Here is a 15,780-nt window from a genome sequence, read left to right as displayed (position 1 = left end):
GAGAGTAGGATCTACTTCACATGCTTACCCCCACTTTTTACTAGTGTTTCACTGTTTTTCGACTTTAGTCTGGCTGGGACCCTGCTAGTCAGGGCCCAGCCTAGCTGCTTCCTCTCTAAAATGATTCCATGTACTTTAGGTACATTACAGATTGGATCTGAGGTGGCCTTATAAGTCCCTACTATATGGTATACTATGTACCCACGGCATAGGTACCCTATCGGCCTACCAGGGGCAGATGCATGTATTATGCCACCCCTGGAAAGCCACCCAAAATGACACCACAGGTCTGCTACTGCAGCCTGGGTAAAGTGGTGCATGCACCCCTTACTGTGATATAGGTTACCTATATCACTATATATAAATATACACACACATATAAACCTATAAGTCACTCCTATGGCAGGCCTTATCAATCCTGAAGGCAGAGTGCTTGGTTCTTATGTGAGAGGGTGCCCCTGCATGAGCAGAGCCCCTCTGCAGCGTTCGGAGACCCTTCTCTGATGCTGTTTGTAGTGCAGCCTGACCATATACTCTTAAGTGCATTATAACCAAACGGTAAATACTAACTTTGGACTGGCTGCTCGGAAACATGTTGTATTTGTTGTCAAACACCTTGGAATCATACTCCCACACCTGTAACTGGTGTGGGAGTAGGATCCCACCCTTCTAGAGGGAGAGACATGACAGCACTGGTATACCCGGTAGAAACTTAATAGAGCCCTGGCATCACAAGATGGATGCTGCAGCCACAGACATGGGTCTGGCCTCCTGCTCCTGACCGAAACTCCGGCAGGGGAGGCCTGGACAATTGGTTTCCTGTCACAGAGAGGTGTAACCACCTCTCAGACAGGCTTATGTGTATTGGGGCTGGGTGGGAGCACTCTCTGAGTGCTTTGAAGTCCTGCACTGGGGGCACATTTGGTGTCCCTGTGCATAGTCCAGCTCAAACCGGTTCAGGGGCTGCCAGACCCTACTCTGGCGCGAAACTGGACAAAGGAAATGGGTGTAGCCACCCCTCTTTCCAAACCCTCCCATACGTGGGTCCCCAGAGTATGTCCAACACCCTACCTTAGTATAAGTATGGGACCCCAATCCTTAGGACTTTAGATTACCCTGGACGAAACTCTGAAGCCGAATCCTGCACCTTCCACGCTCTGCTCAAGACCAGAGGACTGAAGAAATCTCCCTTGGGGTCAAGGATAAGCCTGGGCAAAGCACTACGCTACGCTCGCGTAGTTTGCGAAGTTCGCGCTACTTCGCACTACGCGAATTGCACGTAGCACAGTGCGAACACGCGTAGCGTAGTGTTGCGTAGTGCTGTGGTCATTTTTTGCTTGCTCGCGGTTCTCAACGTCAAGTTGGTGACCGTGAGCAAGCAAAATGACATCCCGGCGAGACTTTTTCCTTGTTCGCGATCAGCAACATCAAGTTGGCGATCACGAGCATGGAAAATAAACCTCCCGGCGAGATTCCCAACGCGAGGAGGTCAGGTTTCTCATTGCGAGTGGTCGCGTATGCTCGCGACCGCTCGCGATGAGAAACTACCAGTTCGCGTTGAGAAAGCTGCCGCTCGAGTAAAAATCTACTCGAGCAGCAGAAAACTACAGCTCGCACTGTGCAAGATGCCATTTTCAATGATTGCACAGTGCCGGTTGCTTGTCCGCACTGTGCAATAATTGAAAACGACATCTGGCACAGTGTGAACAAGGTACTACGCAGTTCGCGAAGTGCTACGCGTACCTCGCGTAGTGCGAAGTGCACTTTGCGTAGCTTCGCGAAGTGCTACTTCGTGAACTACGCCCAGGGTTAGTCAAGGAGTGACTCCCCTGCTTGGCAAGCACCAAAGAAGCAATTTGCCAGTCTACATCCTCGAAGCTCCCGCCGGATTCCGAAGTATTTGCAGCCCAGGAAGAGGATTTCCAGACATCTCAGAGGCCGACCTGAGTCCCCAGCAAAGCTGAGACCCGCAGCCCTCGTGAGTAGCGTGGAACCGGAACTCCTGGTCACCGTGCATGTCTGCAAGTGCATTGACTTCTCGACATCTCTTTAAGTCGTGCTTGGGCTGACTTGTAGCCCCCACCTCGAGCACTGAATCCACCGAAGATTGTCGGCCTGGTCATTCCGAGTGACCCGTGGGCCGCCATTTTGTTGTTTCGTCTCGAGGTCCCTTCGCGATCCCTGGTCCGTTGACTGGTGGGTCCCTGAGGGGGTAACTTTGAATTTCCTTGGGCTTCCCTGGTTGCTCCAGACGTGCCTTGACTCTCAACCAAGTGGTGAGTCCCACAGACCTTGCTGGTCTGCACCGAAGCATCTTTCTCGTTTCTGTGTGGGTTGCTGTTGCCAAGGCTTGTTGTGTCCAATCCGGGCACCGACGCTGCGGCACTCGACATCCTTCGTGGGACAGCTTGAATCCAGCTCCTGGTTGTCCTCGACGCCTCCTGGTCCTCGTGGCTGAAGAGTCAAGCTTCACCTCTTTCACCTGAAATCACCCGACATTGGTGGGCATCTGCTCGTCGCCTTCCTGGTCACTGGCTAGTGACCCAGACTCTGTCCCCTCTGCTTTCAGGTTCTTCTCATCTTCAATCCAGGCTTGGATCTCTTCGGACACTTTGCATCTTCTCAGCAGCAGCACATCTTCGTCAGCTCCCATTGAAATCGACGACGCGACCCGACACCAAAAGACACCTATGCACCCGGGTTCCCTGGGTGAGGTAACACGAGTACTCTGGTGCTCCCGTGGGTGCTAGCCCTAGAACTTCCTGAGTCCAAAAGGGTTTGGTCCTGACTCATTTCTAAGTGTCCCTAATCTTTAAAAATCTAACCGCGACTTTCCCCATAGAAGCTAACGGGAGCTTGCGGCTGTGTTCACACACTGCACGCGGCTCCCGTAGGTCTCCTGTGTCACTACCTTGGGTGGTTCCTTGGGGTCCCAGCAATTCTACAGGCTCTAGGCCTTGTGTCTAGTTAAGTTGTGGTTCTTATACCACTATTTTAGTATATGGTTTGGCTCGCCCCTAGGGCCTGACGTGTATTTGTGCTATTTTACTGTGATTATTGAAGTGTAACTTATGTGTTTTGACCTCTAGTCTCATAAAGAGACTAGGAGGGTGTGTTTAGTAATAAATACATATATTTTATATATATGTACCTGGTGTGGACATCTTTCATTTAGTGACTCAAGAGATTATAGACTGGTAAAACAAGCTGCTTTACATTCCTTCAAGACTTAGCCCGAAGGCTACTCTCCATAGCTACCACTAGGATAGTTTTCAATAAAGGTTGTCTTTTACCTATAACCAATAAGGGGTTGTTTGGACTGATACAAGGTGCCCACTATAACTAGTGGATGGCAAATATCGGGCCAACTTCTCACAGAGCTGTTCAACTGGCAGTAGGAAGCATGTCCCACCAGGGAGGAGTTCTGCTGGCTTACTGATCGCATTTAATTCAGAGACCAGGGTATATTGTATATGACTCTACAAGCGACTTGTAAGTAAATTAAATATGGCAATCAGGTGTAAGCCAATCAGATTAGGGGAGGGCACACATGCACTTTAGCACTGGTTAGTAGTGGTAAGGTGAACAGAGACCGAAGGCCAGCAAAAACGAAGTCAGCAAAAACAAGGGTACTGAAGGCAAAGAGTCAGGGGAAAAGCATGCCAAAGATACGTGGTCTAATACTTGTCCACCCAGCTGAAAATGGGGAGAACTACCCAACCCCTTCTGAGTTCTCTTCACTAAGGCGTAAGAACCTGGAGAGACCATCAACATTGGTGTGTTTTCTGTTGCAGGACAGTTTTTCACCATAAAGTCCATTCCCTGTAGAAAGATGTACCACTTTAACAGTTTGGGATTTTTCACCCCTAGTCTTTATTAACCATCTGAGGGATCTGTGGCCTGTCTGAACCCGAAAGTGGGAACTATTCTTTTACTGATGAAGGCTATAGGTTGATCCAAGCCACCTTAATTTAGCTGTGAGAGCACAGCCCCTAAGCCATGCTCTGGGGTGTCTGTCTGCACAATGATTTTCTGGGAGAAGTCAGGGCCCTTGAGCATGGGTGCTGTGCACATGTCCTCCTTCAGGGCATCAAAAGCTTTCTCGCACGACTCTGTCCAGATCACCTGACGTGGCTGCTTCTTGGAAGTCCGCTCTGTCAAGGGTGCAGCAATGGTTTCATACTCCTTGACACATTTCCTATATTAGCCAGTGAGGTATAAGAAGGCTCTCACCTATGTCTGGGTCTTGGGGTCCTCAAGCCAGAATGGTTTCAATCTTGGCCAGGAAAGCTGAACCTTGCCTCCTCCCAATTGGTGACGCAAGTAGACCACTGAACCCTGCCCTTTCTGCCACTTTCTGACCTTGATAGTCATGCTTACGCTCTGCAGAGCCTGAAGCACTTCTCTGAGGTGGTACAGGTGGTGCTCCCAGGTTGAACTGAAGACTTCAATGGCATCCAGATAGGCAGCACTTAAGTTTTTCGACCCAGCCATGACCTGGCTGAACAACCTCTGGAAGTTAGCAGAGGCGTTCTTCAACCCGAAGAGCATTACTCAAAACTGGAGGTGCCTTTTTGGTGTAGACAATGCAGACCTCCCTTTGGCTACCTCGTTCAAGGCAATCTGCTAGTACCCAGACGTTAAATCAATAATGCTGAGGAACGTGGCAGCTCCAAGCCAATCTCGGACCGGTTTCGGGGTAACACCCCTGATGAGATGCAGAGTCAAGACTGATTTGCATATAGCTGGATCTGAACTGAGGTGGCAAATTGAGCTAATGAACAATGATGGATTCAACCCAGATCAGTGACGGGGGGTGAGTGTCTGAAAAGTTTCAGCGCTCCGAGTGTCTGAAAAGTTTCAGCGCTCCGTCCATCATTTCCTTGTGTTTACTTTGTTTGCCCTAAGTTGACAGGGTATGCCCAGATGTGGGTCCCTTGCTCACCATGCCACTGGATTCAGGCTTGACGTAGAAATACTAGTCATGGAGAAGTGTGGCTCAATGGTTAGAGTGGCAGACCCTGATGCAGAGGTCTGGTCCGGGACCAGGGTTCAATTCCCCACTTCTTGGGCTCAAAAATTCCACGGACCTGACAATTCTCGCCTCGGTGCCTATTCCAATCATGGAGTCCCACTCTGCAACTCTGGGCAATAGCTTGCTTAATCTCCACAACGGCCCCCACAACGCTAAGGATGCCTGGCCTCCACCTTGGAGGTGCCCAGGAGTGGACACCTCACAGGGAAAGCCAGGATGGGTTCCACAGCGGTATTCGTACAAGCGCCTTGAGACCCTTGCGGGTGAGTAGTGCGCTATACAAGTATCAATTTATGCCGATAAAATACTGGGTAACCTTTTCCTTTAAATATAAACCTACACCAAACACAAATTATTTCAACTGTATTGTAGTGCTGGGCAACCCGTTCTTAAGTGTTTATTAAAGCAAATAGATGTCTAATTACCATACCAATAAAAAAGCAGATTTCTTTTTACACAAAGTACCATAGCTAGCCAGGGCCGTTTCTAGGTGTTTTGCCACCCTAGGCGAGAATTGAAAAATGCCGCCCCCTCCCTTTTACTACCATCACTCTCTACCCCTGTCATCCAGGCTAGAAGAATTAATGCATTAGATATTCCCAAACTCATGTTTTTTGCTGCCCTCCCCCTTTTGCCGCCCTAGGCGGTCACCTAGTCTTGCCTAATGGTAGAAACGGCCCTGTAGCTAGCCCTTCTAGATTCTTAAAACATAAAGGCATAAAGGAATTTCTACTCTTAGTCCCTGCGGTACACAAACAGTGCCCCTGGAATAGTCTCTGTCACCGGTACCCAGAGGGTTCTGGTACCGGTACCCCGAGGGTTCTGCCGAGAGATGATTTCCGGGCGCTGTCCTGAGACCAGGAAGTGGTGGTGCTGAAGCATTAAAATACAAAGTTCCCGAGTGTGCAGCACGGAGACCGCACAGAGAGCACACGGGCAGGGGGCAAGGAGCATCTGTAGATGTGCAAGTGGAAGGGGAGGCTGCAACGAGCGGGCAAAACAAGGTACATCTTCAGTCACTGCCGAAATCTGTTCTGCAAACAGCAATAACTACCATTTAATGACGCAATTCAAAATGATCCAGTACACCTTTGCTTCATAGCTGCTAAGATGCTCACGTTCATGCTCAACTAGCGGCTCCTGTCCAGGTTTTGCTTTGCTTTCTGGGACCTTGTTTTGTAATTGGCTAAACAAGAGTGCGAGTCCAGAATGGAAAGAGAAGACCTGGGCTGGAGCAGCGAAGTATGCCTGGGCCTCGGAGGCTTGGCAGGCTGAACCCTGGGCTTGCCTTGTTGTACTGAAAAATGTTCTTATCTAGTAGGGGTGGGTGAAGTTAGGGCTGTAATTCAGGAAGGAATGCTGTCCCGCCTGTAAATGATATACTGTTAATGCCTTTGTAACTTAAAGTTTGTTAAGGTGGTAATTTGCAGTGCTGTCATAAATTGTTATGACCTCAACGTGCCTATCAAATCTAAGTAAAATGAAATAGAAGAAAGCCATTACTGGAAATGTTTCGTACATGTGCTGCAGTCCTAATTAGCATATACATTCCAGTTCCTAATGCGGCTTCTAAGCAAGTGTGGCTTCATCATTGTTCGATCTGCCCCTCTCCATCTTCATGGACCATATTCTCAGCTTCTGCAGTGTCCGTTGACCGCTCCTGCTGAACGTTACCAGCAGTTTTCAAGCCCCCGAGGCCAACTTTATTCTCCTTCCACAGTACATATATGCGAATATGCGAATAGACCCAATCCAAGCCGAAAACTCCCAGGTTTTTAAGCCAAAATGGCTTTATTTCAGCTGCATCCCTCCGAAAAACGTCCCTGTTTCAATATAAGGCTATGGGGAACATACATTTGTTATGTTATGTTATGTTGATTTGTATAGCACACTCGCCTGTGAAGGTACCCACGTGCTTGAGCAGGTGTATAGGTGAGTGGTCCCCGCAGAGTTAGTGGAAGAGCCAGGTCATCAGCTGCTTGCGGAACTCAAGCAGGGCCGGACCGGCTGCCGGGCTTTACTTCATACACAATGCAAAACAAATGTTTTAAAAAGTAGGCTTTACAGCCATTTGTTTTTCATTGTTCATTTGGAAGCGCCTGCAGCTCCCCAGCAACAAAATCGGCCCCTCCGCAGTGAACCTGGACCCCACCTGCCACCCCAACAAAAAACGCCCGGGAGCCAGTCTGGCCCTGAACTCAAGGAGTGAGGAGGAGGCTCTGATATGTTAAGGGAGGTGGTTCCATGTTTTTGAAGCGATGTATGAGAACAAGCAACCTTTTCTGGTTTTGTGAATGGGTGAATGTGTGAGGGTGAGGCGAACGTAGGTGTCTGGCAGGCTAGTGAAAGTGTATGCAGTTTTTCAAGTATGCTGGACCAGCGTTGTGCAAGGTTTTGTATGTGTGCGTGAGGAGTTTGAATTGGCTGTGTTTGTGACTGGGGAGACAGTGGCACTCTCTGCTGTGGGGTGAGAGGTGGGTGTGGCGTGGGAGGTATAGCACAAGTTTTGCAGTTGCGTTCTAGATGGTCTGCAGTCTTTCTAGGAGCTGCCTGGGGATTCTGACATAGAGTGTGTTGCCGTAGTCGAGCCTGCTTTTGACAAGTGCTCTCTTGACGGTACGTCTTGTGTTCTGTGGCAGCCACTTGAAGAGTTTGAGTAGCATACGGAGGGTGTGGAAGTAGGCAGTGCTCACTGTGTTGATTTGTGCCGTCATGTTCCAGGATGCTTCCTAGATTCCTGGCTTGGCCATTGGGTGTTCATGTTGGTCCTAGCTCCTTCAGCAACCAGGTGGCATCCCATAGAGAGGTCTTGTTCCCAAAGACCAGAACTTCCATCTTGTCGGAGTTGAGCTTGAAGCATTTGGTACTCATTCTGCTACATTGGTCCTGCGGTTGGTGAAGCTGGCTCTTGTGGTGGTTGTCTTGTTGGTCAGGGTGAGTTGTGTATCGTCGGTGTAGGAGAGAAAGTTGGTGCCTTAGGATCGGATGATGTTGGCGAGATGTGTCATATAGACGTTGAACAATGTTGGGCTGCGAGATGATGCCTGGGGAACTCTGCAGACCAGGTTCTTGGTCTCTGATGTAAAGGATGGCTGTCTGAGTCTATGGGTTCTTCCAGTGAAGAAGGAGCACGTCCAGTTGAATGCGGATCCTTGGATGCCTGCCTTGCAGAGTCTTTTAATGAGTGTGTTGTGTAAGACAGTGATGAATGCTGCAGAGGGGTCGAGCACTCTTCCTCACCTTCCTATCTGAATGAGAAACTGAAAATCTCAGGAGCAAATAGGGGTTCCAGAAATGCCCAAACCCTGCTCCTGGAACCCCCCACCTTCAGTCGATGACAATACACAAACCAGTCTTTATTTGGTAGTGCCCCAAGAATCTGGAACTCTCTGCCTCCCTCACTCCATCCAACCCCCTGCCTAGCAACCTTCAAAACGGACCTCAAGCTCCTCCTATTTGACAGACATTTTGGTTTATTCACCATCGACCAGACTTAAGTACTTTCTCCACTGCACCATGATCTGCCTTCATTCAACTGTGCATGTCCTCTGCCCAATTGTTGTAAATGTCTCTTGTGGTAACTCCTGTACACATCCACTGATGTAAACATCCGAGTTTAACTACTATTAATATAACCCGCTGCAACCCGGTATTCTGTGTGCTGTAAAGCGCTCTGATGCCTTCAGGCCATATCCACGCTATATAAAACAGCTAAAATAAATAAATAATATTCAACTTACCCACGTGTGTTCCATCCTGGAGTGGTCTAGTGTCGCTACCAAAGTAGGATTGGAACCACCCCTTCCATCTAAGGGAACTTGAAGAGACATTCTGCCCTTGATTGAAGAGGTGGCTCTGATAGGTAACCGCTTGCTGCTGCCTTATTCTGCCGCTACAGGCCAAAGTTTCAAATCCTGGCTGGGCTGACTCAATCTTTCATCCTGCTGATGTCATCAAATGAAATATCACTGATCTGCATATACATAACACTAGTTATTTAAGGCACTGTGACTTAGTATACCTTTGGTAGTCCTATATGCAAGTTGTTAATATTGTAATTTGTGCTAGCTGGTGTCTCCCCAGTTCATTCTAGGGACACTGACTAGGCTTGCACCCCTTGCAGTTGTGATGGTCTGTGCTCAGATAAAGTTCTCACAGACACAAGCACTGTGAACCTTGCCCAGCAAGGTTGCTTCTTCACTTGCAGGAGAAACGCCCTCACCTGAAAACCAAACACAGCTCTTGTGAGAGGTGAGGGAGTTACTCCCGGCCAGGTAAGGTTCCCAGGCAGGCAAGGTTCCCAGGCAGGCAAGGTTCCCAGGCAGGTAAGGTTCCCAGGCAGGTAAGGTTCCCAGGCAGGCAAGGTTCCCAGGCAGGCAAGGTTCCCAGGCAGGCAAGGTTCCTATGCAGGTAAGGCTCCCAGGCAGGCAAGGTTTCCAGGCAGGTAAGGTTCCCAGGCAGGCAAGGTTCCTATGCAGGTAAGGCTCCCAGGCAGGCAAAGGTTATCAGGCAGGCAAGGTTATCAGGCAGTTAAGGTTCCCAGGCAGGTAAGGCTCCCAGGCAGGTAAGGTTCCCAGGCAGGTAAGGCTCCCAGGCTGGTAAAGCTCCCAGGCAGGTAAGGTTAAAAGGCAGGTAAGGTTAACAGGCAGCTAAGGCTCCCAGGCAGGTAAGGCTCCCAGGCAGGTAAGGCGCCTAGGCAGGTACGGCTCCCAGGTAGGTACGGTTAACAGGCAGGTAAGGGTTCCAGGTAGGCACGGTTCCCAGGCAGGTAAGGTTCCCAGGTAAGTATGTCTCTCAGGCAAGTATGTCTCTCAGGCAGGCACGGTTCCCAAGCAGGTAAGGTTCCCAGGCAGGTAAGGTTCCCAGGCAGGTAAGGTTCCCAAACAGTCAAGGTTCCCAGGCAGGTAAGGTTCCAAGGCAGGCAAGGCTCTCAGGCAGGTAAGGTTCCCAGGCAGGTAAGGTTCCCAGGCAGGCAAGGTTCCCAGGCTGGCATGGTTCCCAGGCAGGTACGGTTCCCAGGCAGGTACGGTTCCCAGGCAGGTACGGTTCCCAGGCAGGTACGGTTCCCAGGCAGGTACGGTTCCCAGGCAGGTACGGTTCCCAGACAGGCACGGTTCCCAGACAGGCACGGTTCCCAGGCAGGCACGGTTCCCAGGTCTCATGTAGTAGTATGGAAGGTCTCATGTGATAGTATGGATGGTCTCATGAGGTAGTATAGAAGGTCTCCTGTGGTAGTATGGATGGTCTCATGAGGTAATATAGAAGGTCTCATGTGGTAGTATGGATGGTCTCATGAGGTAGTATAGAAGGTCTCATGTGGTAGTATGGATGGTCTCATGAGGTAGTATAGAAGGTCTCATGTGGTAGTATGGATGGTCTCATAAGGTAGTATAGAAGGTTTCATGTGGTAGTATGGATGGTCTTATGAGGTAGTATATAAGGTCTCATGTGGTAGTAGGGCAGTTCTCATGTGGTAATATGTAAGGTCTCAAGTGGTTGTATGGAAGGTCTTGTGATACTATAGAAGGGATTACAGTGTAGCATGGCTGTCCTCAGGTGGTAGGATGGATGGTCTCATGAGGTAGTATAGAAGGTCTCATGTGGTAGTATGGAAGGTCTCATATTGTAGTATGGATGGTCTCATGTAGTAGTATGGAAGGTTTCATGTGGTAGTTTGGAAGGTCCCCTGTGGTAGTATGGAAGGTCTCCTGTGGTAGTATGGAAGGTCCCATGTGGTAGTATGTATGGTCTCATGAGGTAGCATGTATGGTCTCTTGAGGTAGCATAGAAGGTCTCATTTGGTAGTATGGATGGTCTCATGCGGTAGTATGAAAGGTCTCATGTGTTTGTATGGCAGTTCTCACGTGGTATTGTGTAAGGTCTCACGTGGCAGTATATAAGGTCTCACGTGGTAGTATAGAAGGTCTCACATGGTAGTACAGAAGGTCTCACGTGGTAGTATAGATGGGCTTACATGGTAGTATGGCAGTTCTTACGTGGTAGGATGGATGGTCTCATAAGGTAGTATAGATGGTCTCATGTGATAGAATGGAAGGTCTTCTGTGGTAGTATGGAAGGTCTCACGTGGTAGTATGAAAGGTCTCATGTGGTAGTATGGCCATTCTCACGTGGTATTATGTAAGGTCTCACGTGGTAGTATAGCAGTTCTCATGTGGTAGTATGTAAGGTCTCACATGGTAGTATATAAAATGGCTTAAATTGTAGTATGGCAGTTCTCACATGGTAGGATGGATGGTCTCATGAGGTAGTATAGACGGTTTCATGTGGTAGTATGGAAGGTCTCATGTGATAGAATGGAGGGTCTCACATGGTAGTATGGAACATCTCCTGTGGTAGTATGTAAGGTCTCATGAGGTCTTATGGAAGGTCTCATGTGGTGGTATGGATGGTCTCATGAGTTAGAAGGTCTCATATGGTAGTTTGGCAGTTCTCATGTGGTGATATGTAAGGTCTCAAGTGGTTGTATGGAAGCTCTTGTGATACTATAGAAGGTATTACAGTGTAGTATGGCGGTTCTCATGTTTTAGTATGGAAAATCTTGTGGTACTAAGGAATGTCTCATGTGGCAGTATGGAAGGTCTCATGGTTGTAGGGAACGTCTCATGGTAGCTTGGAAGGTCTCGTGGTAGTATGGATGGTCCCATGTGGTAGTATGGAAGGACTCCTGTGGTAGTATGGAAGGACTCATGGTTGTAGGGAACGTCTCGTGGTAGCATGGAAGGTCTCATGTAGTAGTATGGATGGTCTCATGTGGTAGTATGGAAGGTCTCATGTGGTAGTATGGATGGTCTCATGAGGTAGTATAGAAGGTCTCATGTGGTAGTATGGATGGTCTCATGAGGTAGTATAGAAGGTCTCATGTGGTAGTATGGATGGTCTCATAAGGTATTATAGAAGGTTTCATGTGGTAGTATGGATGGTCTTATGAGGTTCTATAAGGTCTCATGTGGTAGTAGGGCAGTTCTCATGTGGTAATATGTAAGGTCTCAAGTGGTTGTATGGAAGGTCTTGTGATACTATAGAAGGGATTACAGTGTAGCATGGCTGTCCTCAGGTGGTAGGATGGATGTTCTCATGAGGTAGTATAGAATGTCTCATGTGGTAGTATGGAAGGTCTCATATTCTATTATGGATGGTCTCATGTAGTAGTATGGAAGGTCTCACGTGGTAGTATGAAAGGTCTCATGTGGTAGTATGGCCGTTCTCACGTGGTATTATGTAAGGTCTCACGTGGTAGTATAGCAGTTCTCACGTGGTAGTATGTAAGGTCTCACATGGTATTATAGAAGGTCTCACATGGTAGTATAAAATGGCTTAAATTGTAGTATGGCAGTTCTCACATGGTAGGATGGATGGTCTCATGAGGTAGTATAGACGGTTTCATGTGGTAGTATGGAAGGTCTCATGTGATAGAATGGAGGGTCTCACATGGTAGTATGGAACGTCTCCTGTGGTAGTATGTAAGGTCTCATGAGGTCTTATGGATGGTCTCATGTCGTAGTATGGATGGTCTCATGAGTTAGAAGGTCTCATATGGTAGTTTGGCAGTTCTCATGTGGTAATATGTAAGGTCTCAAGTGGTTGTATGGAAGGTCTTGTGATACTATAGAAGGTATTACAGTGTAGTATGGCAGTTCTCATGTTTTAGTATGGAAAATCTTGTGGTACTAAGGAATGTCTCATGTGGCAGTATGGAAGGTCTCATGGTTGTAGGGAACGTCTCATGGTAGCTTGGAAGGTCTCGTGGTAGTATGGATGGTCCCATGTGGTAGTATGGAAGGTCTCCTGTGGTAGTATGGAAGGACTCATGGTTGTAGGGAACGTCTCGTGGTAGCATGGAAGGTCTCATGTGGTAGTATGGATGGTCTCATGTGGTAGTATGGAAGGTCTCCTGTGGTAGTATGGATGGTCTCATGAGGTAATATAGAAGGTCTCATGTGGTAGTATGGATGGTCTCATGAGGTAGTATAGAAGGTCTCATGTGGTAGTATGGATGGTCTCATGAGGTAGTATAGAAGGTCTCATGTGGTAGTATGGATGGTCTCATAAGGTAGTATAGAAGGTTTCATGTGGTAGTATGGATGGTCTTATGAGGTAGTATATAAGGTCTCATGTGGTAGTAGGGCAGTTTTCATGTGGTAATATGTAAGGTCTCAAGTGGTTGTATGGAAGGTCTTGTGATACTATAGAAGGGATTACAGTGTAGCATGGCTGTCCTCAGGTGGTAGGATGGATGGTCTCATGAGGTAGTATAGAAGGTCTCATGTGGTAGTATGGAAGGTCTCATATTGTATTATGGATGGTCTCATGTAGTAGTATGGAAGGTTTCATGTGGTAGTTTGGAAGGTCCCCTGTGGTAGTATGGAAGGTCTCCTGTGGTAGTATGGAAGGTCTCATGTGGTAGTATGTATGGTCTCATGAGGTAGCATAGAAGGTCTCATTTGGTAGTATGGATGGTCTCATGCGGTAGTATGAAAGGTCTCATGTGTTTGTATGGCAGTTCTCACGTGGTATTGTGTAAGGTCTCACGTGGTAGTATATAAGGTCTCACGTGGTAGTATAGAAGGTCTCACATGGTAGTACAGAAGGTCTCACGTGGTAGTATAGATGGACTTACATGGTAGTATGGCAGTTCTTACGTGGTAGGATGGATGGTCTCATAAGGTAGTATAGATGGTCTCATGTGATAGAATGGAAGGTCTTCTGTGGTAGTATGGAAGGTCTCACGTGGTAGTATGAAAGGTCTCATGTGGTAGTATGGCCATTCTCACGTGGTATTATGTAAGGTCTCACGTGGTAGTATAGCAGTTCTCATGTGGTAGTATGTAAGGTCTCACATGGTAGTATATAAAATGGCTTAAATTGTAGTATGGCAGTTCTCACATGGTAGGATGGATGGTCTCATGAGGTAGTATAGACGGTTTCATGTGGTAGTATGGAAGGTCTCATGTGATAGAATGGAGGGTCTCACATGGTAGTATGGAACGTCTCCTGTGGTAGTATGTAAGGTCTCATGAGGTCTTATGGAAGGTCTCATGTGGTGGTATGGATGGTCTCATGAGTTAGAAGGTCTCATATGGTAGTTTGGCAGTTCTCATGTGGTAATATGTAAGGTCTCAAGTGGTTGTATGGAAGCTCTTGTGATACTATAGAAGGTATTACAGTGTAGTATGGCGGTTCTCATGTTTTAGTATGGAAAATCTTGTGGTACTAAGGAATGTCTCATGTGGCAGTATGGAAGGTCTCATGGTTGTAGGGAACGTCTCATGGTAGCTTGGAAGGTCTCGTGGTAGTATGGATGGTCCCATGTGGTAGTATGGAAGGACTCCTGTGGTAGTATGGAAGGACTCATGGTTGTAGGGAACGTCTCGTGGTAGCATGGAAGGTCTCATGTAGTAGTATGGATGGTCTCATGTGGTAGTATGGAAGGTCTCATGTGGTAGTATGGATGGTCTCATGAGGTAGTATAGAAGGTCTCATGTGGTAGTATGGATGGTCTCATGAGGTAGTATAGAAGGTCTCATGTGGTAGTATGGATGGTCTCATAAGGTAGTATAGAAGGTTTCATGTGGTAGTATGGATGGTCTTATGAAGTACTATAAAGTCTCATGTGGTAGTAGGGCAGTTCTCATGTGGTAATATGTAAGGTCTCAAGTGGTTGTATGGAAGGTCTTGTGATACCATAGAAGGGATTACAGTGTAGTATGGCTGTCCTCAGGTGGTAGGATGGATGGTCTCATGAGGTAGTATAGAAGGTCTCATGTGGTAGTATGGAAGGTCTCGTATTGTATTATGGATGGTCTCATGTAGTAGTATGGAAGGTTTCATGTGGTAGTTTGGAAGGTCCCCTGTGGTAGTATGGAAGGTCTCCTGTGGTAGTATGGAAGGTCTCATGTGGTAGTATGTATGGTCTCATGAGGTAGCATAGAAGGTCTCATTTGGTAGTATGGATGGTCTCATGAGGTAGTATGAAAGGTCTCATGTGTTTGTATGGCAGTTCTCACGTGGTATTATGTAAGGTCTCACGTGGTAGTATATAAGGTCTCACGTGGTAGTATAGAAGGTCTCACATGGTATTATAGAAGGTCTCACGTGGTAGTATAGATGGGCTTACATGGTAGTATGGCAGTTCTCACGTGGTAGGATGGATGGTCTCATAAGGTAGTATAGATGGTGTCATGTGGTAGAATGAAAGGTCTCATATGGTATTATGGATGGTCTCATATGGTATTATGGATGGTCTCATGTAGTAGTATGGAAGGTTTCATGTGGTAGTATGGAATATCTCATGTGATAGAATGGAGGGTCTCCTGTGGTAGTATGGGAAGTCTCCTGTGGTAGTATGGAAGGTCTCATGTGGTATTATTGAAGGTCTCACGTGGTAGTATGGAAGGTCTCCTGTGGTAGTATGGAAGGTCTCATGAGGTCTTATAGAAGGTCTCATATGGTAGTATGAATGGTCTCATGAGGTAGTATAGAAGGTCTAATGTGGTAGTATGGCAGTTCTCATGTGGTAATACGTAAGGTCTCAAGTGGTAGTATAGAAGGTCTCGTGATACTATAGAAGGGATTACAGTGTAGTATGGCAGTTCTCAGGTTTTAGTATGGAAAGTCTTGTGGTACTAAGGAATGTCTCATGTGGCAGTATGGAAGGTCTCATGTGGCAGTATGGAAGAACTCTTGGTTGTAGGGAACGTCTCGTGGTAGCATAGAAGGTCTCGTGG

At 47.5% G+C, this 15,780-nt stretch overlaps 1 protein-coding gene across 1 annotated transcript in view; it reads left to right on the top strand.

Annotated features, from left to right (window-relative positions):
* Positions 1 to 5,912: 5,912 nt before the first annotated feature.
* LOC146822247 (ribonuclease inhibitor-like) overlaps positions 5,913 to 15,780 on the top strand; it is a 125,808-nt gene continuing 115,940 nt past the window's right edge. Inside the window, exon 1 of the mRNA XM_085613378.1 lies at positions 5,913 to 6,039. Within this exon, the coding sequence (XP_085469504.1) occupies positions 5,996 to 6,039 (44 nt within the window). The 5' untranslated portion in view covers positions 5,913 to 5,995. The remainder of the gene's footprint in view (positions 6,040 to 15,780) is intronic.

This window comes from Triturus cristatus, chromosome 6, assembly GCF_964204655.1.
Source record: "Triturus cristatus chromosome 6, aTriCri1.1, whole genome shotgun sequence".
NCBI classification, from domain to species: Eukaryota; Metazoa; Chordata; class Amphibia; order Caudata; family Salamandridae; genus Triturus; species Triturus cristatus.
This window is presented reverse-complemented; position numbering and strand designations above follow the sequence as displayed.